Genomic DNA, 23,472 nt, shown 5'->3' with positions numbered 1-23,472 from the left:
GTGATTCTTTTAAAAAGTTGTACATTGTTTTATCCAATAATATTGTATGTAGTCTCATATTAAAAATACTAACAAAAGCGGTCAATGGTTTGGTTTTGAAATCGGCTGATGGCGAATACGAGTTTAGTTCGCCGTGTTTAAGTTTTATTTTGCCGTATTTAACTCAGTTCGGAGAGAATGGCCTTGCTTCTAGTTAGTATAAAATATCTAGATACTTTACTTATATGAGACAAGGTAATTTGTCATTATATGACATGTTTTTGAGTCAAAATATGAATGTAATACGTCTCATGAACGAAATAATTTTTTTTAACAGATTGCATTGTGGGTATGTTTATTGTGTAAAAATATCACGTGATTCCATTCAGTATTTTCACTTGATTTCATCATAGTACGATCTTTACCGTTAGTTACGTTACTTATCTTTTATCAGTAAAACAGTAAAATGTGTTCTTTCAAGACCTGAAGTTTTGATTTAAATTATTCTCTCTCAATTTTATCTATGGTTGTGTTTGATGGCATAAGTTTACTGGAGTTATATCCTTGTTGCCGATGCATGATAATAGTCAATAACAGCACGAAAAGTGAGCTGCATGTGTGGAGAGGCAGGAACTGGGGAAACTGTCGTATGTTCAGCTGGACGCCATTCTTTCTTTCAAGTCCCTTCCCAGTCGTTTTAGTTGTGGGTGGTCGTAAAGTCGATCAGTCATAACTCGTATAGGTTGTAAGTCCAACACTAGCTGTATTTACATGTATGCATCACATTAGGTAATTACATTCTCTCTCTCTCTCTCTCTCTCTCTCTAGATGTTTGTGAAAATCAGTTTATGGATTCATGCACTCCTCATGCAATTGTCAAGAGTTAGAAGGACACAGGATAATGTTTGGTTAAATATGTTATTAAGGTGTTAGAAATGATTTCAATGATTTGCTACTGTTGCATTTTAGGATTTCTTTAGTACAGTGTGTAAATTCAGTTAGGGGAATACAAACCCATACATTCATAAATTGTTACTTGTGCTAGTTACGCTTTGTGTACGTTGGCACTTTTGACTAAAAAACAAAATATAGTAAATTTCTGCGTATAAGACGACCTTTAGATAAGACAAGGTAAAAAGTTAAGGCAAATTTTCATGAATTTATCTCATAGTTTAGTATAAGACGAATGCTAAATTGCAAAACCATCTGTGTATAGGATAGCTTTTGGTTACTGTATGTACTCGCATATCGTGGGACTTTTGAAGACCTAATTTGTTCATATACGAAAAAAAACCTTCAGTCTTAACATTAGGATAAATACTCAGCGCCAGCTGGAAACCGGTAAAGTTTAAAATAATTGTGTACGCAAGGGACTATTGGCACCTGTGCTTGGTCATGAGACATGTGGGGCCACCTACATAACCCTCATTAACTCGTGACCCCGTTAGTTATTTTCTTATCGCCTTTAAGTGAGGATGTGCTTTGCTCAGTCCTTTTAAAGCCAGTTTAGTTTGCCCCCTGTTGTTTTCAATTTGTTGTTTGGAATTCCCGGGTATGTGAATATGAAGCCTTCTCATGCTGCGAGACTTCCTGGATATCACAAGAAGCAGATAAACACCCTGTTATTTTCTTCGGCGGTTTCGAAGTCGAAGTACTCATCGTGTAGTAAGTTGTAGGTGAAGAAACTCTTGAGGTACGGTTAATTCGTTACCTGTGCTTGGGAATATCGCATATTCATATGGATTGCCTGTAATCCAAAGCTTTGATGTATCTGGATGTGCTTTGGGAAATAATTAGGACTAATTGTGCTCCTTTCCCTGCGGGGAGAGGCGTGCATCGCCATCTTGTTTTCGTTCCAGATACGTGGGTAGAGAGGATGCAGGTGTGCGGTTGGCGTTAGGCTTATCAGGAGAACCAACCCAAGAAGGAAAGTTGGTTTGATGTATAATGTCGTGTTGCCACCCAGGATCCCACGTGATGGATGTCCCTTTTATCCTGACATGCACTGAATGGCGGTCGGATGCGTCGCCATCTGTAAAGAAGCAGATAGGGCAACAAGGCAGCCTTTAATGTCAGGTTGCTATGACTACGAGAATAACATCAACAGCCTTGCACTTCTGGAAGGGTGCTGGCTTCGCATTCGAGTTGCTCAGTGACGTCATAAACATGGCGACCGCCATGACCTCACTTCACAGCTGCGGCCTACACAAAGACATGCTTCCATTTTCATTTCGAGGTACAAGAGTACTTTACAACTATGCTTTCAGATTCGAGGTTTTTAATGCACATAGTTTTTGAGAGAAATTACAAGCGTTAGGAGATATGTCACATAATGGAAAAGACACAAGTCTTTCCTCTGTATCCTTCCGCTTAGGCGTCCAGCTTAGGTGACTGGCTTTGATGCCAGTGCGTTCTCCTGCCAATCCGGGAAAAATAGGGATTTCGTAGCTGATCCTAGAGCCAAGAGGAGAAGTTTCTTCTCCATCTTTGAGCCAGGAGTGTTACATCCCTATTATATGAAAGCACAAGAAGTAGTTGTAATTGTTGAACAAGTGAATGATGGAAAGTTAGTTTAGTGTGGCTGCTGTGAAGACTTGGGAAAGGCTAGAATCAGGGACTTTGTGACTGATCCTCGTGCCAAGAGGAGAAGAATAATTTCTTCTTTATCTTCGAGCCAGGACTGTCACATCCTTGTAAAGTAGAAATGCCACAGAAGGTTGGGTCTCTTGATCTTGGCTGCAAGAGTACCATAAACAGCCTCACGCTTCCATCAAGTGTGTTGACGTCATAGCCAAGACCGCTTAAATGGCAGTAGTCATGACGTCACAGCCTACTGATTCTTAATTTACTTCGCTGCCTCCGGAACCTAATACACTTTTTGACTCATTGGTACACACAGTAATGAAGAATAAACAGGATCTAGAGGTGAAAATGGCTAAGTAAGACAAAAAGAAAAGGCATGATTCGTCTTCTTCTCTAGATGGTGTCATAGCTAAGTTCGATGGCATCCACTGAGTGTACCAGTCAAGCGTTGGATGATACAGGATTTCGTGACTGATCCTCGGGACAAGAGGAGAAGAGTAAATTCTTCTTCATCTTCGAACCAAGACTGTCACAGCCCAATCAGCAAGAAAATCAGGAAGTCGGTGGCTGGTAAGCTCAAAGCAATCGGATGTAGCCGTTTTGTTACAAGAGTCTGAACGAGCGAAAGCGTCGACTGTCGCTGGGCTAGCGGCCGACGTGGAGTTGCCAGTGGTGACTACAAAGAGTCTAAGAGAGACTACAATGCCGCAGCTTAACTTGATACATATGCTGATGCTTTTACAAACGTTTTCCATGGACTCTAGATGTCAGAGTAATAAAATATGATAAAATTGCTCTCATATTTGTATATAGGATTCCAAACAGATACCTACTCAAATCCTACTGACTATAATATTTTCAAGATCGAGCCATCAGCGACCATTAAAGATCAAAGGTGCCGAGGCCGTATGGTTGGACGACCATAACGCATGCAAATAGATACCTTCTCAGATCCTACTGACTATTTGAGATCGAGCCATCAGTGGCCATTAAAGATCAAAGATGCTTCGGCCGTATGGTCGGACGGCCATGACGCACCCGGACGTTTGTCAGTGGGTAGGAGTGAGTTAACGTCTCCTGTGGCTGAACACAGTGTGTTAGAACCGGAGGGAAGAGAAAACCAAGAGTTTCTGGCTTTGTATGAGGAGGTGATTGATTTGATTAGTCAATTCAATAACCTTTCGGGGAGCACAGAGACACCTGCCAGCAAGCTTCCCCCGGGGATTGACATGGTGTTTGATTTGAAAAAGGATACGAGAGTGTATGAATTACCTTGTTCTAGTCATGTAGAGTCCATTTTACAACACGTAAAAGGCACAGATTGATGGAAAGATATGGATGCAAAAGGCACAGATTGATGGAAAGATATGGATGCCTCTAAGTAATCATATGCAGCCTGAATGGTGGGAAGTACAGTAGTACCTCGGGATACGAAATTAATCTGTTCCGAGGCGCCCTTCGTATCATGAGGGTTTCGTATCTTGGACCACATTTTACATGTAAAATGGCTAATCCGTTCCAAGCCCTCCAAAAACCCCATTAAATTTCATAATAAAGCTAAATTGACCTATAAACAACGAAATACTACAACAATTTGGACCATTCAATACTTAAGACTAAAAATGCAAAACCTGTAAATAAAGTAAAAATGCAAAACCTGTAAATAAAGTGTATATTAGTGTACAAGAAATATTATTACTGTAACGTAAAATGTGGAAGCTTATCTTTCGAGTGAGGCTACGTACAAACGTAACTATCCAAGGAAGATTGCTTCTGCCTACGTACTTTTTCACAATGTTCCTGTGTGAGCCTTTTCGGGGGGTGTCTTCTACAAATGATTGCACTTTATGAAAAGCAGCTTTAATTTCTGCCGTTTTTTTTTTTTTTTTTGTATGTAATATGTACGTACGTACACTTTAAAAAATATACGTACGTACTACAACGTAAGTATCCAAGGAAGATTGCTTCTGCCTACGTACTTTTTCACAATGTTCCTGTGTGAGCCTTTTCGGGGGGTGTCTTCTACAAATGATTGCACTTTATGAAAAGCTGCTTTAATATCTGCCGTTTTTTTCTTCTATTTTTGATTTTTAACTTTTTTTTTTTAACTTTTTTACTTTACATAGGTTTTTTTTTTTTTTTTTTTTTTTTTCTAATACAGAATTTCAACTTTCTTTTTTTGCACCTCATGACTCTGTTGGCCCTGGTATCCATCAAAACCCTGTTCAACCAAATGCTCTCTCTGCAACTGATTTAGGTACTGAATGTTCGGCTGCTGACCTTCAACATGAACTGAAGTGCCTTGATTATATGTACACTACATACTGGTTTGCATGTTGTAAATGATTGGTCTACACCTTCTGTTCAGCAGGGAGTGGAGATTCTACCAACCTTGCAAAGTTTCCAGTTATCCCATGAGAGAGACCTTGATCACTTATCCCATGTGAGAGATCTTGGTCACTTTTTTTTTTTTTTTAAATATTAGTATTACATACACATTGACGATCCCGAAAACGAATACCGCGTGCGTACTATAACAATGCTGGTACCGAGTGGCCGAGCCACGCCACCATGTGTACATAGTAGTAGATGCATGATGGGAGGGACACTGGCCAATAGGAGAGAAGGATTTCATGGCTGCGACTAGCATCAGGAACCAATGGGAGAGCAGGAGGATGGTGGCGAGTCTACTAGTATACTAAGATGGTGGCGCGCGGCGCGATTTTCAAAATTGTTATCCGGGCGAATCTCAGACTTTCAGAAACCTTTCGTATCTTGAAAACTTTTCGTATGTAGAGCCGTTAAATTTTTCGTATTGGCTTTCGTATCTCGAGTTTTTCGTAAGTTGAGCCTTTCGTATCTCGAGGTACCACTGTAGCATACTTTGGGTTGATTCCAGAAAACTTCAAACCTTTACAGATAAGGAGAATTCCCATGTTTTATTTACTTGTTGGTATAAGCTGGTTTCTTCCTATAAGAATATTGACCAAACGCTTCTACTCTTACACAAGTAGTTAAAGTTAATCGAAAGCTTGTTTCCTTCGAAAGTACTGTAGAACCATTCTTCTTAATGAAATCGAATGGGAACTTAAGTCGAAAGAAAGAGGTGAATGTCTTTCTTTCGTCACTTGAGGTAGCCAAGCCTAAGTAGGGCACTTGTAACCTAAGATGCTATAGCCAGGATAATTGGGTCATATCTTTTAGCCCAACAAGTGGTTATCTTCGTAGCCTATTCCAGCCAGTTCGAATCTACTGCTACTATCATAGATAATCTGAGTAGTAGTACTTAGCTTAGACTGTCCGAACTAACTGGTTTGGGTATGTATGTGCTGGCTTGGACCAACTAATGGTTGCGGTTTGGCTTTCGAACCTGCATTTACTCTCTTAGATTAGTCTGAGTGGTACAATTCTTAGCTAAGCCGGGTCTGCTTAGCCTAACTCATAGGTTAGGTGGTTCCAACATACATGTCAACTTAGCCTAACAGTGGGTTGATGACTTAACATGATCTGGTTGCTTGAACATGCCAGTGCTATCTTAGATTGGGCGAATTAGTAAGGTTTTAAGTAGAGCCGAGCATAGACTAGTGCCTAGGCTACGACATCAGACTAGAAGGTTGTGGTTGTAGCCTAGCATGGATATCCCAAACTTTCTTGAACGGCTTTACCCTAACCTAAGTCATTTAGTCTATACTAGCCTAGCCTAGTTAAGTGTACATCTCGGATGGACTTAACCTACCCTAAGTGATGGAGGAGTTAGCCTAGCCTAATTGGAAGTGTTAACATAGCCTAACCTAACCAAACCAAACCAGGTTCCTAGCCTAATTGGAAGAGTTAACATAGCCTAACCAAACCAGGGTCCTAGCCTAATTTGAAAGGTTAATATAGCCTAACCTAACCAAGCCAGGGTCAACCTGGTCTTGCCAACTTAAAATAAGTTAGTCAGTTCTTAATTGACTATACCTACCTAGACTAGTCTAAGTGGTTGTTGGCTAGGTTAACCTGGAATCTGCAAATGGGTCTCTTCCATACTGGTCTAGTTTCTATATTGAAGTCATGAACCTAACATACAGGGTTCGAGCTTCAGTTGGCTAGAGCAAGGCATTAGTAGTACCTCATCATATCTGGAAGGGGAAAGTGGGGAGTTTCCCATTCTTCAAGAGTGAGGTAGGGTGAAGGGACGTTGGGTACAATTCTGGGCTAGGTTACTCGAGAATAGCACCCTGATGGTTTCTGGCAATATAGGATTTCCCTTTGGAGGGTAGCATATTGAACATATACCTGTATATTGTAACAGGTCACCGCGTAAGGTGTTTTCGTGGTTGGGATCTTAGTTTTTACAAAAACACTGAGCTGTTTAATTGCTCTCCTATTGCTGAGGGCTGGCTTGAAGGATTAGATATTTTTTTGTGACTAGAAACCGATTGGTCACCTAGCAACGGGACCTGCAGCTTATTGTGGGATCTGAACCGCACTATATCGATAAATTATTTTCTATCACCAGAAATAAGGTCTCTGATTCCGCCTTGGCCGAGATGGGAGTAGGACCTCGGACCACGGTTTTGGCAGATGAGTGGACAGACCACTCGTCCAGAGAGGAACTTGTATAATGGAAAAACCATGTAATAGCTGTCTCAGGGGTTTCACCCTTCGAGGAGCCTGAGGATTCCATTTGCTATACTGGGAACAACCTGGAGGTTATGCAAACTCTAGGTTCTAGCTGTTCCGCCATGTCCCAGACGGAAGGATGGGTTCCAGTAATCAAGGAGGACCCAGGATGAGTGACCGATAAAGTTTATCGTAGGACAATCATCGCTACCAGGTTCGTGTGGGGAAGAGGCACCGCTGATAGGTAGAATTAATATCTCGAGGTCTGGAGGTTGCCGAGTATCCCCTTTCGAACTAATAGTTCTCAGTTTTTGGGTGTAGAGTGTCACCTCGGACGTAACACGACTCTAAAGGTCGTTAGCTCACATAGGCAGAATGACTCTTTGGGCATCACTGCTTGTATAGTGGACATTTCTGTCCATTAAAGGCATTCAGTCAGTAGTCAATGATCTGGTTGAGAGGTTGTCAGAACAGAGGGAAGAATCTCTGTAATTACATGTTTACATGCATGGTGATATACATTGGACTGGTGATTGGGCATGTGAATATCGCTTCACACTGACTAATCTTCAGATGAATCAGGAGCAGTGAACTGGATGGGGCACGTAAGAACTCTGATCTGATAAGTGAAAACATACTCTGTATCAGAGTAGCCTTGACGGACTACCACCAGGCAGTCTTCCTCTGACCTTGGTAGAGTGGGAGTACTCAATAACCAGGGTTTTGACGTAGACTCAAGAGTAGTCTGGAACATCAGTTTCAATTGGCCCAGGAATCTGGGATAATGATTCAATGCATCACAGGTCATGATGACAGATACATTTCTTAGTCATGCTCAGTACGGTGTGAGTACGTGTGTGGGACCTTCAGCAGGGCCGGCTTTGACTTGTCAAAGTACTCTGTGGTTATAGAAAGAATTACGTCACCTAGAACATTAAGGTGGTAGATGTAAAGGAACAGGCCAAACAGAGGTGATCGGTCAAGCCTACTCCTTGTTTGTCAAGTTGTACCAGTGAGTTTATACAGAAGAGAAGGTCATCAGAGGAATATGGGCTGGCAATTAAGAACATGTCTGTTAAAATGATCGTGACAGTTGATCTGTGACTGTATTGAAGCTCAAAATTGAGCAATTTTAAGGAGGTGTCTGTCTGTTCATTGAAATTTGAGAGTGGGTTCTTTGTTATGAAAACCACTTTCAATTTTTGGTATATATATACAGGCAGTCCCCGGGTTACGACGGTGTCGGCTTACGACGTTCCGAGGTTACGACGCTTGTCAATAGATGTTATTTCCAGGGTTACGAAGCATGTTCCAGGGTTACGACGCCTACAACGCTCATCTGGGAGATGAAATATGACATCAAAAATGCAAAATAATCAATATTTGAAGGTTTTTTTTTATGAAAAATGCCATAAGAATGCAGTTTACATAGTTTTCAATGCACCCAAAGCATTAAAAGTAAGGTTTTCTTAGGATTTTTGACGATGTTCTGGCTTACGACGATTTTCGGCTTACGACGCGTCTCATGAACGGAACCCCCGTCATAACCCGGGGACCGCCCCGTATAAGGTTGCCCAGAGGTCCTTGGACTCAATTTCCTTGGGTCCTTTGGTGGCTGCTCAACAAAAGGTGTAACTCATCCAGTACCCCTGGTGGGTCAGTTGGTATCTTGTCTAAGATGATGATATGAATGTAAAATGGAGGAGTTAACTGGCCTCTTTCCTTTTCAGATTTTTGTCTCCTTCTTTACTTAGGGCAGTAAGAAGAGAGTACCATCATAAGCTGGAATGTACAAGGTACAGGTGAGTGAAGTGGCCATACTATTAGGGTTAGTATCAGTAAGATACCTCTCAGTAGCAGGACATTCCTCTCTTTAGCAAGGGGGAGAGGAATGATAACAAACCTACATGAGTGGATGAATTGGTTTCTTAGGGGAACAGATCTTCTTATCTTCCTCGGACACAATGAACTATGATATTGTGTAAAAACCCAGAAGTCTGACTCTATGATATTCACATATGTCTTAGATTCGGAAATACTGGTCAGTTGTTTCGTAGAATTCTGGTATTCAGAAAACTGATCAAAGGTGGCAAACTCCAAGTTGGTTAATAGTACTTACCTCCCACCAAGAGTAAGTCTATCCTAATGTTAAGACCGAAGGTTTGTTTCGTATATGAACAAATGACAAATTTGTAACTAATTTGTATTTTTCATAACTTACAAACCTGAGGTCTTAACATACAAAGGCTCACCTCTAACCACCCCTCTATCAACTAATCTGGGTTGGAAGAATAACTAACGGGGTCACGAGTTAATGAGGGGTATGGGGGGGGGGGGGGGCTCCACATGTCTCTTGGCCAAGCACAGATGCCAATAGTCCCTTATGTACACAATTATTTTAAACTTTACCGGTTTCCAGCTGGCGCTGAGTATTTATCCTAATGTTAAGACCTCAGGTTTATAAGTTATGAAAAATACAAATTATTTAGAAATTTGTCATTTTTAAGCTAATTTTAATGTGGTTGCATTATACACAAGATAGAATTATTATATGTAATATTCACATATTATTATCATAATGTAAAATGCAATCATAACAAATATGCATCTTTTCAATGGATCTTTAGAAGTTATGCTTTACTTCACTGTATCCTATACTATTGTATGTCCAGTATTCTCATCTTACTACATATTGTATTATAGAATACAAACAGTGATCATACACCTTTTATGTTGTTTAGTTTTTTGTGAACATGGACAATGATACCATTTGGGAATTTTTGGTAGGGCACAAATTTCTGTTTAAAGATAACCACAGGGGGGAAGGTTTCATCCCATTTGCCATGCACATTAAAACAACAGTAGAATGTGTTCTTTCATGCCCGATAGTCTTGAATAAAATAGTTTTCTCTCCGATTTAATTTACAGTCGAGTTTGATGGCATAACAAAATTTAAGAGAGTTTCATCCCTGTTGAGAATGCACAATAATTTGTAATCATTAAAAGCTTGAACATTGTTTCTCAGCTTCAACTACAGCTTGCAGTTAAATTTAGCAGTACAGTCAAACCTCGGTTTTCGGGCCCTGTATTGACCGCCCAAACAAAGCATCCCATCTTGTTTCATGACCTAAAGAAAGACTCAAGTGGCAGCCCTTCTGTAAAAAAGCCGAGAAACACTAGAGAATTTAATAAAGAACTCGTAGCAAAGTGTTGGAGAAAGTTGCATGCTGATCTTGGTGAGAAAATGCCTAAAACAAGAGCTGCTGTTAGTGAATTTAAGGCTAGCAGAGGCTGGTTTAAAAAATTCAGAAAACAAATGGGCATACATAATGTGCCTACTTTAGGGATTAAGCAAATGGGCTTACATAATGTGACTACTTCAGGGATTAAGGACATGTTTGCAAAGTGGCATGATGTAACAAATTTAGTGGAGAATTATCTTCACAATAAAGAAATTGTAATCTCCAACATATTTAAGGACTGCCGAGTTTAACTTTAGGCAGATTTTAAAGAAACGCCAGAAACAAATGTCTCTGGACAGTTTTGTAGTGCGACAAGGGTCCAGTAACTCTCAAGCTGGTCCTAGTGCCAGTAAAAAATGAAAAGGGGAAGTAACCTTAGAAGTGCCAGTAAAAAACAAAGAGAAGTAAATTATTGTTTTGTACATGCAACTTCCCCGGCAGATATATACTTAGCTATAGTCTCTGACGTCCGACAGAATTCAAAACTCGCGGCACATGCGACAGGTAGGTCAGGTGACCAGCCCACTCCCGCCGCTGGGTGGTGGGAATAGGAACCATTCCCGTTTTCTAACCAGAATTTTTCTATCGCCGGTAGCAACAACATCGTTGTTGGTACCTCCTGCATTGGAATTCTTTTCTCGTTGGCTGAGGATTATCTATTTGACCTTTGGTGATGTACTTTGATCTTTGGTTTTGGCATACGCTTATCGTGGACTGTTTTTTGGATTTTGGTTTGGATTCTCTTTAAAATGTCTGACGTGGCACCTGTATTTAGGGTGTGTGCGAAAGAGGAATGTAAGGTGAGGCTACCGAAAGCATCGGTGGATCCTCACACAGTCTGTAAAAAATGTAGGGGGAATGATTGTTCTGCGACTAACACCTGTCTGGAATGTGAGAGTTTAACGGAAGTGGAATGGAAGACCTTGGCTTCTTATGTAAGGAAACTTGAGAAAGATAGAGTTAGGAGGGCTTCCATCAGAAGCTCAAGTAGATCCTGCTCTATTGAACAGGAAGTAGCTCCTAACTTTTCTGGTAATTCACCTGCTCATAGTTTGGTTTCAGCCCCTTCCCCCTCCAGCGAACCTGTAGATGCGTCTACGGAAATGGCTGCAATGAGAGCCTCAATAATCAGCTTGAAATCGCAACTGCAAGCAATGAAGGAGACAGGTAAGTGCAGTGATGTGTGCAGTGATTTGTGCAGTGTCCCCAGTGAAGTGGAGGGGGCGTCTGACCGACTCCGCATTGCTCCTAGGCCTAGACCTCTTTCAGACTCCCATGACCAAGGGAGGAGGAATGTCGAAAGCCGCAAGGGGGATGTAGAGTATTCCCAACGGTCAGGCGTCCCTTCGGCAGATCCTGTAGCCGCTTCCCAGGCTGCCAAGGACAGCTACTGCAAAAGCGTCCTCAGGAAGTGCTTTTCGGACTCAGACTCTTCGTCTCCAAGAAGAGAATGGAGTTCTTCCTCTAAGTCGCGTCCTCTTAAGAGATCCTGGAAAACGCCAGCAAGCGAAGCGTTGCATTCCAGTCCTGAGCCTTTTCCGGAGTATTCGCCTGCTCGTAAGAAGAGAGCTACGAGATCTCCTGACTCTTCTCCGGAAGACTTCTCCTCACACAAGACGAAGGAAGTCTTGGTAGGACTCCAACAGCAGTTGTCTGCCTTAGTGGGAGTTCTTTCTGAAGGCTCTTCTAGGAAGAAAGACATTTCTCTTCCCATCAAGAGTTCTGTTAGGAGAGCCTCAGAGAGTAGGCGCCCTGGCGTTAGCAGACGCTCCTCGCCTGAAAGGTTTTCGTCCCCAGCGAGACCTTCTTCAGTCGCATATGACAGGAATCGGAAACTCCCTACGAGCAAGAGTTCTCCCAGGAGTTTTGCTATGACGATTTCGCCTCTCATGGCAAGTATCAGGAGCCTGATTCGCGGATTTCTCGTGAGAGAATTCGTGCGGCTAAGAGCTCCGGGAGAGAAGAGAGCCCCTCTCTATTCAGAGCTCCGCAAGAAGGAAGGAGCGTTCGTTCGTCCTCTAGACATTTCCCGAAGGAACAACCCTCTCCCTCTGGGAAGTACCCAGGAATCAGGAGTCCCGTAGGATCTTCTAAATATCCTTTTAAGGACGCAAGAGTTTCGCCGAATAGGCGCCGAGATTTGGACAAGTTTTCTTCACCTCCCAGGAGGGATAGGAGAGATTCTAGCGCCTCTCCGGATGGACGCAAAGGGAAAAGGAGCTATTCGCCTGCTAGACGCAGTCACCAGGACGCAAACGTCTCCTCTCCTGGACGACGGGAACAAAGGGTTCTCCTTTCTCCTCGCAGGCGCATTTCGCCTTCCAGGCGTCCTCATCAGGACGCAAATGCCTCTCCTTCTTGGACCAGGCAGCCTCGCCTTCTTGGCCCAGGCGCGCTCACCAGGACGCAAGCGCCTCTCCTTCTTGGCGCCAGGAACAGGATGTTCTCCTTTCTCCTAGCAGGCGCTCTTCGCCTCACAGGCGTCTGATTCAGGACGCAAGCGCCTCTCCTAACAGACGCAAGGAGCAGAGCAGAAGCCCGAGTATAGGGAAACTCCAGGACTCGTGCAGGAAGGAGGATAGAAACAAGGACGAAAGAAAAAGGCTTCTTTCTACGGATCGGTCTCCTGAAAAGGCAAAGCCCTCTTCTCCTGCATCGCTTTTGGAAGAAGTTTCGGATGAAGAGATATCCAAAGATGCAGGAGTTTCGGACTATAAGAGACTTGCTTCTCTTTTGTTGCAGGTGTTTGGAGACTCGCTACGCCAGTCGGATCCCCCTTCTCCGGGATCTTTATTATCCAGTACGAAAATGTCGAAGGCCTCCTCCTTCGTTAGGATGACCCCTACTCTTTCTATGAGAAAGTCTCTGAAGAGTCTCGAGAGCTGGCTCAGATCTAAGAAGGAAGCGGGGAAGACGGTATTTTCTTGTCCTCCCTCTAAGCTGACGGGGAAACCAGGTATGTGGTATGACACCAAGGAGCCAATGGGCCTGGGACTCCCTTCGTCCTCTGATGTGGACTTTTCCGCTCTTGTAGATGCGTCAAGACGACGCTCTCTGCACTCTGCAAAAGCCTCTTGGGGAATGTGTGAGGTTGATCATCTCATCAAGGGCCTCTTCAAGACTCTCGAAGTCTTTAACTTTATGGACTGGGCTTTGGGAGCTTTAGCCAAGAAGTCTCAAGAACCAGACTTCGTTACCATGGAAGAGTTGGGCAGTGTATTAACCTGCCTAGACAAGGCGGTTATGGATGGCTCCAATGAAGTGGCATCCCTTTTGGATCCTGTATATTGAAGAAGAGGGCAGTGTTTAGCTCCTTCTTAACGAAATCTGTTTCACCTCTGCAGAGATCCTCCCTTTTATACGCGCCCCTCTCAGGTCACCTTTTTCCTCAGGAAATAGTGAGGGATATATCAAAGACTTTTATCAGAAAAGGCCACGCAGGACCTGCTGGCCCAGTCAGCTAAAAGGCTAAAACCTGCTTGCTGTTCAGGTTACAAAGAAGGAGAAAGTTCCCTTCCAGCAGCCCTTTTGGGGAAGGTCTGCTCCAAGATCTTCTCTTAGAAGTAGACGACCGGAGAAGAGAGGAAGGTCTGCTCCTCGAAGGCCGTTCGTCAAGACCCAGTGAGACTGTGGTCCTCCAGACAAAAGTGGGTGCCAGGCTTCTAAACTTTTACGAACCTTGGGCACAGAAAGGTGCCGATGCCTGGTCCCTATCCATCCTAAAGAAAGGATATTTAATCCCCTTCAGGGAAAAACCTCCCTTAACTACAACTCCAAGGGAGTTAACAGCAAACTACAAGGATTCTGTCAAGAAACAAGCCCTTCTACATCTCGTGGAGCAGATGCTTTACAAGGAAGCCATAGAAGAAGTAAAAGATCTCTCTTCCCAGGGGTTTTACAATCGCCTGTTCTTGGTTCCGAAAAGCTCAGGAGGTTGGAGACCAGTTCTGGACGTGAGCGCCCTGAACGTGTTCGTAGCAAAGAGGAAGTTCACAATGGAGACGACAGCCTCGGTGTTAGCAGCCCTGCGTCCAGGGGACTGGATGGTATCCCTGGACCTGCAGGATGCTTATTTCCACGTGCCAATACACCCGTCTTCCAGGAAATACCTCAGATTTATGGCTCAAGGAAGAGTATTTCAATTTCGGGCCCTATGCTTCGGACTATCAACAGCCCCCCAAGTATTCACGGGACTAATGAAAAATGTGGCTCACTGGCTTCATCTCGAAGGGATTCGAATATCCTTGTATCTAGACGACTGGCTGATACGAGCACAGTCGCGAGTCAGATGTCTGGAGGACTTAAAGCTGACACTGGAGTTAACACAGTCCTTGGGACTGTTGGTAAACCTCGAGAAATCCCAGATGATTCCCCAGCAGAACATTGTTTATCTGGGGATTCGGATGGATTCTCGGGGTTTTCATGTGTTTCCATCACAGGAAAGACAGAACCGCTGCTTGGAAAAAGTAGCAACCTTCCTAGAGAAAGAACAATGTTCCGCGAGGGAATGGATGAGTCTTCTGGGGACCCTTTCCTCGTTGGAACAGTTCATTTCTCTAGGAAGGCTTCACCTAAGGCCGTTACAGTTCTATCTAAGAGAACATTGGGATCAGAAATCCCAAAATCTGTCCGATTCCTTCCAGATCATGAAGGAAATAAAGGAGGACCTGCGTTGGTGGATGAATCCGTGCAGGATCAACGAAGGAGTATCCCTTCACGTTCCGAACCCTCGGCTAGTGTTGTATTCCGACGCCTCAGATGCGGGGTGGGGAGCCACTCTAGGGACGAGAGAAGTGTCAGGCACCTGGAGGGGAGAACAGGTGTCCTGGCACATCAATATGAAGGAATTAACAGCGATTCACTTGTCTCTCATACACTTCGAGGCTCAGATCTCAGGTTCAGTCCTGCAGATCAATTCGGACAACACAACAGCCCTAGCTTACATCAAGAAGCAAGGAGGGACGCACTCGTTCTCCCTTTACAAGAAAGCAAGAGAACTACTGCTTTGGGCAGAAGAGAAAAGAATCACTCTCCGGACGAGATTCATTCAAGGGGACAAAAATGTAAGAGCCGACCTTCTGAGCAGGAGAGACCAAGTACTGCCTACAGAATGGACGTTGCATCAGGAGGTATGCAACAGACTATGGAACCTCTGGGGGAGATCAAATATAGATCTTTTTGCCACCCATTGGAACAACAGGCTGGAAAGTTACTGCTCCCCGATCGCCGACCCAAGGGCGATTTCGGTGGACGCCCTTCTCCTCGATTGGTCCGGAATAGACGGGTATGCTTTTCCTCCGTTCAAAATCTTATCGGAAGTAGTAAGGAAGTTTGCAGCAGCAGAGGGAGCCAAACTGACCCTCATAGCCCCATTCTGGCCAGCGCAAAACTGGTACACAGAGGTACTGGGATGGATAGTAGACTTTCCGAGATCTCTCCCAAACAGGAGCGATCTTCTCAGACAACCCCACTTCGACAGGTATCACAAAAACCTGCCCGCTCTCGCTCTGACTGCCTTCAGACTATCGAAGGACTTGTCAGAACGAGAGGCTTTTCTCGAGAAGTTGCGAAAGCGATCGCAAGAGCTAGAAGACCATCTACTATTCGAGTCTACCAGTCGAAGTGGGATGTGTTTCGCAGATGGTGTAGGGCTCAGAAGATATCCTCTTCCAGTACCTCTGTGACAGATATAGCTGATTTCCTCCTTTACTTGAAGGAGAAATGTAATCTAGTAGTCTCTACAATTAAGGGCTATAAAAAAGTATGCTATCTTCAGTCTTCAGGCATAGAGGCCTTAACATTGGGGAAGACAAAGATTTGCATGATCTGATAAAATCCTTCGAGACGTCAAAGAACAGAGGGATTAGAGCACCTAGTTGGAACTAGATGTGGTCCTAAAGTACTTAATGACCTCCAAATTCGAACCTCCCTGTAAGGCTACGTTCAGAGATCTGACAAGGAAGTCTTTATTCTTGGTCGCGCTAGCTTCAGCGAAAAGAGTAAGCGAACTACAAGCCTTAGAACATAATGTTGGCTTCAGGAACGACTCGGCTTTCTGTTCCTTCAAACCGATGTTTTTGGCGAAGAATGAAAACCCTTCGAAACCTTGGCCTCGAACCTTCGAGGTAAAAGGACTTTCGTCTCTAGTAGGTACAGAGCGAGAAAGGGCTCTTTGCCCAGTTAGAAGCCTTAAGTTCTACTTAGAAAGGAAGAACGAACTAAAGGGGAGTAAGGAGAGTTTATGGTGCTCAGTTAGAGATCCCGGAAGACAGATCTCTAAAATGCTCAGGCGTTCTTCATCAGAGATGTAAATCAAGGAAGCCCATTTAGCGTGTAAAGAAGAACAACTGGACCTCCTTAGAGTTAAAGCTCACGAGGTAAGAGCAGTCGCTACCTCTTTGGCATTCCACAAGAACTTGTCGATACAGACTCTAGTGGAGTCAACCTTTTGGAGATGCAATTCTTCGGTCTTTGCATCCCATTACTTGAGAGACATTCAAGTGACGTACGACAAGTGCTTTACTCTAGGAGCGTACGTATCTGCGGATTCGTTGCTGGGACAGGGAGCTGAACCCAATCCTTTTTAGTTTTATTAGGTTAGGGTTTTTAATGGTGTTTGGTGCGTTTTATTGGTCGATTGAAAGAGGGTGCAGGAGTTGACCCCTTTCAAATCGTAGTGCTAACATGTTAGTGTGGTCAGGTGATCGGGATTGGTCGTTATGCTCCTTGTAGTGTCTTAAATACCTAAAGCTCTATCATGTAAGAGGGTTAGCCCCCGTTGGTATGATACAGGTCAAGGTTCTGCCATGTAAGTGGGTCAGCCCCCATTGGTACGATCCAAGAAAAGGCTCTGCCATGTAAGCGGGTAAGCCCCCATTGGCATGATCCGAAAGGGTTATCAGTCACAGGTCTCATCCTCTCTGAAACTCTGATGGCAAGCAGACTCATAGACAGTATCAATGAAGTCTTCTTCCATATCAGGTAGGAACCAAGGTTGTTTTTGTTAATATACCTACAACGTATGTTGTTTCCCTGTTTTTTATATTCATAAATAATTAGTATGTAACTGTCTCTTGCCCTCCACCAAGGGTGTCAATCAGCTAAGTATATATCTGCCGGGGAAGTTGCATGTACAAAAATGATATTGTTAGTATACAATAAAGTTTTGTACATACTTACCCCGCAGATATATACTTAGCTATAGTCTCTGACGTCCGACAGAATTCAAAACTCGCGGCACACGCGACAGGTAGGTCAGGTGACCAGCCCACTCCCGCCGCTGGGTGGCGGGAATAGGAACCATTCCCATTTTCTAACCAGAATTTTTCTCTTCCACCTGTCTCCTGAGGGGAGGCTGGGCGGGCCATTAATCGTATATATCTGCGGGGTAAGTATGTACAAAACTTTATTGTATACTAACAATATCATTTTTGTTTTTTGAATGTTTCGGATATCATGGGAGGTTACTGAACGGATTATGTACGAAAAAAACGAGGTTCCACTGTATTTCTTGCTGATCTTTTTTCCATAGTGAATAAGGGTACATATATATAGTAATGTAAAAATATAGCAGTCCTTATTCTATTTAACATCATTGGTGATATGAATTTGGTAATTATTTACTATCATACGAGAGTTGAAATGCAAGCAAAGCAGCTGTTGTTATCCAATTCGGTTGTTCATAGCAAAAGAGCTGTTTCTCCTTCGGTTGTGTATGGCTGTACGTGTTTGTGCAAAGAGTATAACATTACAAACGGTACTTTTATCATTATTGCAAACAATTTGTTCGTATGACTGAATTGTTTTGAACAGTTGCGTGTAATCTAAAATTGTGTTATTTCAGGAAAATGGTAATGAATTTTTAATGAAAATTAAGTATGTTATCCCAAATGTTATTACAGTACTATTTTAATTACACTGCCATTAAAATTTCTGAAGAATTATCGAAAAATAAATGTTTCGGTGAACACAACTGTAACTCGATTTTTACATTTTCTTAGCTATGCTCGCATGGAAAAAAGTTAATTTCATTGACATGGAATGATTTCTCAATTATGCCAATAATATACTAAGTAAAAATGGTCGTCTTATGTGCAGAAATATACGGTACTAATGCCAAGGCTTACGTCATGATCTGACCTCACCCAGTCCCCTTCTTCCACTGTTTTCTCAGCCATCAGTGCCCAGTTGTCTTTTGACTGCTACCGTCTTGTAGCTGAGTTTTCTCCATGTGTGTGGAATATTTCTTGTTTTTAGTTCCATACGGTTACCCTTTGATGGTTGCACCTCTCAGGTAGCCAGATAAATGAAGAATTGATAGAAATTTTTGAGATTTTGGGCACAAGGTTGTTAGTGTCCTTACTTTGTTTGTGGTGTGTGAACCATTGAAGAGACCTCCTTTGTCTGTGCTGTGATTTGTCTCTCACTAGTGTCGTGAGCCCGTGTCCAGTATTACGGCTACTTGGAGGAATAAGCTTGAATTCGGGTGGTAAGTTGTCGAGCATAGGCTGTGCAGTAGATTATGACCCCTGTGGAAGAAATATTTGAGAGATGTATTGAGGGTGAGGGATAGAAGGTGACTCAGTGGGGCCTTGTATTCTTTTTCTAGACAATCGATACATCTTTCCCCACTCCATCCCATGATTCCCATTTACCTCTGTCAGCAATGTCTCATCCATTTACCATCGTTCCTCTGTCAGTGTCTGAGGAAGAACCTATGGCCAAGAGATGGAAAGGGTAGAAATGATGTAGGGAGGTAGAGAATCCCCCAACATTGGTGAGTTAGGGGGAAGGGGAGCAGCCTAGTCCCAGAGTAGAGTAGAGAGGGACACTTTGACATCTGAAAGTAGGGGAGGGGGAAGAGAGATCCCTTTTGCTAGAGGAAGGAAAACTGAGTGAGACTTGGGAAGTGGGACACATTGAGGTAGAGCTGATTACTGAGGATGTGGCCTACATCAGAATTGTCAGTCGTCAAGTTAGCCTGAAAAGTGTTTTTACTATGTGTACACAAGTAGAGTTTAGACGGGTTTCTGTATGACGAGAACCTCTGGTGTCGCCTCATTTCAGAACTGGGTGAATAGGTTTTGTGTTGCTCCTCTCCAATTTAGGGCACTTGAGAAAGGGAAAACATTCAAAGGCTCAGAGGCTGAGTTAGGAAGTGGATGTCAGGAAGTTTGCCATGGCCCTCCCAGTTTCCTGATGGAATGTCGAGAGATCATATGGTTTCCCTCCACTGCAGGACATTAGGGAAGGATGGTATGGTGACTTCAAGGGTGGAGTTGCGCCGCCCCGAGATGTTTAGGCATTTTTCGGCAGATGCCCTCTTCTCTCCAAAACCGGACATCAAGAGTTTCATTGCAACTGGCTTAGGTTTGAGGCTACAGGTAGGGCCTTCGCTCAATGTCTCTTAGGGCAGAGTTGAATTGATCTCGGCAGCAAGATACGTCGGGAGATGATAGGCCTCTTTGCAACCCTCTCTGTTTGGCAAATTAGGGTTGGCATCATCCCCTCCCTTTTTCTCACAGGGTGTACTAGTGGACAGTGTCTGCCCTGAGGCAAGGGATACAAACTGCCCTTTGGTGCTGTGAATACCCCACTAGCAGATGAACTGCATCCTGCCCAAGGAGCAGGTTTGACCAGTACCACAGGGCAGCCCGTGACAAGCGGAATGGACCCTCATCCCATTCCACTCAATGCTTCTGTGATTGTCATGTTTTAGGGCAGAGCAGGGACAAACAGTACTCGAGAACTCCCCAGTGGGTCCTCCTGAAGAACCACCCCACAGACTGGAACAAGGGTAGGGGCTGTAGTGAAGTGAGTATTAGTGGTATGTCACCGAGGCCTTTTTCTGTAGATGGCACTGCAACCTTTTCTGTGGAGAGGTTAGGGTGTTTTGGGGGGGGGGGGGGGGGATCCAGTGAAAAACCTTTTGGCATCAGTGGCTTTTAAAAACAGACTTCTTTTGCCATGAAGACATTCCAGGTGGTGTTGAGGTACTGTTTAGTCTCGTTGGATCCACAGGACATTTAATTCCACACCTCTGTTTCACATGAACTCCAGAAAGTCTGTGTAGTTCATCACCAAGGGAGTGGGGTACCAGTTCAGGTCTTGCTGCTTCAATCTGAGAGAGTGTCCTAGGCCTCCACCAGAGTGTTCCAGTTGGTGTCCTTGTGGTCACTCTCCAAGGGCATCCAACTGAGGTGATATCTTTACAACTGGCTAATCCTCTCCTCTCCGTGGGAGGCAGAGAGGGCGGTGGATGTGTTTCTGAGCCTGTGCCAGACACTGGGTAGAGTAGTCAACCTGCACAAATCTGAGTCGACCCCCAAGAAGAACATCAGGTGTTAGGGCTTAACATTAGACTTGGAGATGATAAGGGCTTTTTTGTTGTAGGAAAGCAAAAACAACCTGCTGGACATCTGCTTGTCAAGACACCCCAGCCAGTAAAGAAGTGGTAGATTCTCCTGGGCCATCTGATCTCGAAGCTTCTTCTAAGGGGCAGAGTGCACCTCTGGTCTCTTCAGTGGCATAGAGAGACCTGGCAATGATTGAAGAAGGACCCATTGCATCTCATAGAGGTAACTGAGAGTAAAGGAAGATCAGAGGTGGTGGTGGAGACACCCAATAAACCTGTTGTCAGGAATGAATTTCAGCAAACCTTCCCCTGGACTGTTGGTGTTCCCCAGTGCCTTATGAAAAGGGTGAGAGCAGATCTCAGACAGGAATGTCACTCTCAGGACTGTATTCCTCTGCCAAGAGGGTTGTGGAATTCGGCAGCCTCTTTTATCTATTGGCCCATGCCAAAGGTTGGTTATCCATGTCCCTGCAATTTGTATCTAAATTTTTGGCTAAGATTCAAGATCTCTCAGTCCTGGACCTTACGAGGGTTTCTATATCCCTACCCTGAAGGATTTTCATGAGAGGAGACAAAGAGGTGTTGGTTTGTCTGGTGAGGGCCCTAATGCAATATCTGAGGAGCACAGCACTACTAAGACCTGGATGCAAGAGGCTCTTTGTTGGTATGGGCAGAGCAAAGTAGGAGGTATCTAAGAACTCCATCTCCTGGTTGAGGAAGGTCACTATAAGTTTCCGGGAAAGATGAAAGTCCATGACATCAAAGCCATTGCCCCTTCAGTGGCATACAGGATGAATCACTTTCTTCTTCAGGTCCTGAAGGCACGAGTATGGAAGTGTCAAGCCAAGTCATTTCCTTTCATCTAAGAGAATTCCCCCACAAGTTCCTAGACACACAGACCCTGGGCTCCATAGTCGCAGTCCAGCAGGTCGTCTTAAGGTGTAGAGCCCTTCCTCCCTTGTACAAAGTGGTTGACAAGTTCTGCCACAGGGACTTCAGAGTACCAGCCAAGATGTCTAGAAGGAGTGGGTGAGTATGGGATGTTGGCAGTGGTTGCATAGTTCCTAGGCCTGTGACTTGAATGCCATATTTAGTGCCAACCTTGGGCACTTCGTACATCTAATTTGTTAGGGACAGATTGTCTTTCCATCTCGGAGTCTGTGTCCATTTATGAAAGTGTAAGTTTGTTTTCCCAGTCTGGTAGTTTGATCTGTCCTCATCCACAGGCTGATTTACCACCCTATTAAAGCTGAGAAACTAACATTGTTGTCCCTCAGCAGTTCAGTAGTATTGAAGATGATGTTTGTATAAGTTATGTTAATCTTTAAACAACTACAGGAGCCCCAGTGGTTAGCCATGAACTATTCAGCAAACATTTATATTACTCAGACTGTTAGCAAATAGTAAAAAATACTTAATGTGACAATTGCTCTGCAAGCTCCGGACCATTTAAGTGCCGGTTTATGTTTATTTATTTCTAATAATTTTTTATACAGTTTCAATAATTACATACTGTTTACCTTCTGTATGCATTTATTGAACTTATCTTTTTTTTCTCATAAACATGTGTATACAGGAAAATAACATAGTACTGTAATTGACTATTGCCTACAGTGATTTAGTTATTTATATCTTCAGGTTTTATTTTTTACTTGTCCACTCATCTGTTCATTTTTGTTAACTGAGTGATGCATTAGTTGAGGCAAATGAGGAAAATTGGGGTGATATGGGAAAAGGGAGGATTGTTACTTTTTGGTTCTGATCCTAAAGATGAGCAAGCGTCGTAGCTAATACATGTTTAAGAGGATTGGCTGAATTATACCCTTGTCAAAATGTCAGATCTCCTTATCTTTGTACTAAATGGTGCAGGTGAATTGTACATGTGTTTGTATATGTATTTAACTGTTAAAAGTGTTGAACTTGAAAGACTAATAATACTGATGTAATTCTTATTTTTAACCTAAAGACCAAAGTAATGACCAAGTAGTGTGCTTCCTTACAATTGTCAATATGATTCATAAACCTGGAAGACATTTTTAATAGCGTGGTTGTTTTTTACTTTCATTCCAGATGGCTGGCCAAATAGATATGAATCGTCAGAGTGACCTGATGGCTGCATTTGAAGAGCAGTGTGGAAAATAATAAGTGAGATGTACCAAAAAAGATATATATTTTATTGATGCCGACTCTGTTCCTTGTACACAACTTAACTCAGATATCACCTAAGTCCCCTTATTTGAAATGTTTTGTACATATATAGCCATAACTGTGTTTATATTTATTATGATTCTGTGAGAATTATTGTTGCTGTATATATATATGTATGAAAGGATGTAAATGTTACATTTTGGCTGTGAAATCGTCCCTTGCCAATGCATGTTGTCGGCAAGCTCTACAACTGTTGGCCCTAGTGCTTGCTGGTACTCACTTTATTTAGCCAGACTAGGATAAGCTTAGGTTATCTTAGTGTTGACAAAAATTAATTAAGTACCATTGTCAAGCATTATTGGGAGGCTAGCCTTTAGAAGTTGCTAGTCTACCATGACTACTAGAAATATTATGTATTATAACTGTCAGGATCAGCACAAGTCTTAGCCTATCAGTTGCAATGTACCAGAGCATGGCAGAAGTTATGGTTTGTCCACACCTCAACTCTCTCTCTCTCTCTCTCTCTCTCTCTCTCTCTCTCTCTCTCTCTCTCTCTCTCTC

General features: G+C 43.3%; 1 protein-coding gene across 4 annotated transcripts in view; it reads left to right on the top strand.

Moving 5' to 3' along the window:
• The window catches only part of LOC135217171 (bromodomain testis-specific protein-like), a 193,883-nt gene that overhangs the window by 170,387 nt on the left and 24 nt on the right, over window positions 1–23,472 (top strand). For all 4 annotated transcript variants that reach the window (XM_064252894.1, XM_064252892.1, XM_064252890.1 and 1 more), the window contains one exon: window positions 22,834–23,472. This exon is cut by the window's right edge and continues 24 nt beyond it. In XM_064252894.1, the coding sequence (XP_064108964.1) occupies window positions 22,834–22,905 (72 nt within the window). In that variant the 3' untranslated portion in view covers window positions 22,906–23,472. The remainder of the gene's footprint in view (window positions 1–22,833) is intronic.

This window comes from Macrobrachium nipponense, chromosome 7 (assembly GCF_015104395.2).
Source record: "Macrobrachium nipponense isolate FS-2020 chromosome 7, ASM1510439v2, whole genome shotgun sequence".
In the NCBI taxonomy this organism is placed as follows: domain Eukaryota; kingdom Metazoa; phylum Arthropoda; class Malacostraca; order Decapoda; family Palaemonidae; genus Macrobrachium; species Macrobrachium nipponense.
The sequence above is the reverse complement of the archived record's forward strand: the minus strand, read 5'-3'. Positions and strand labels throughout refer to the sequence as shown.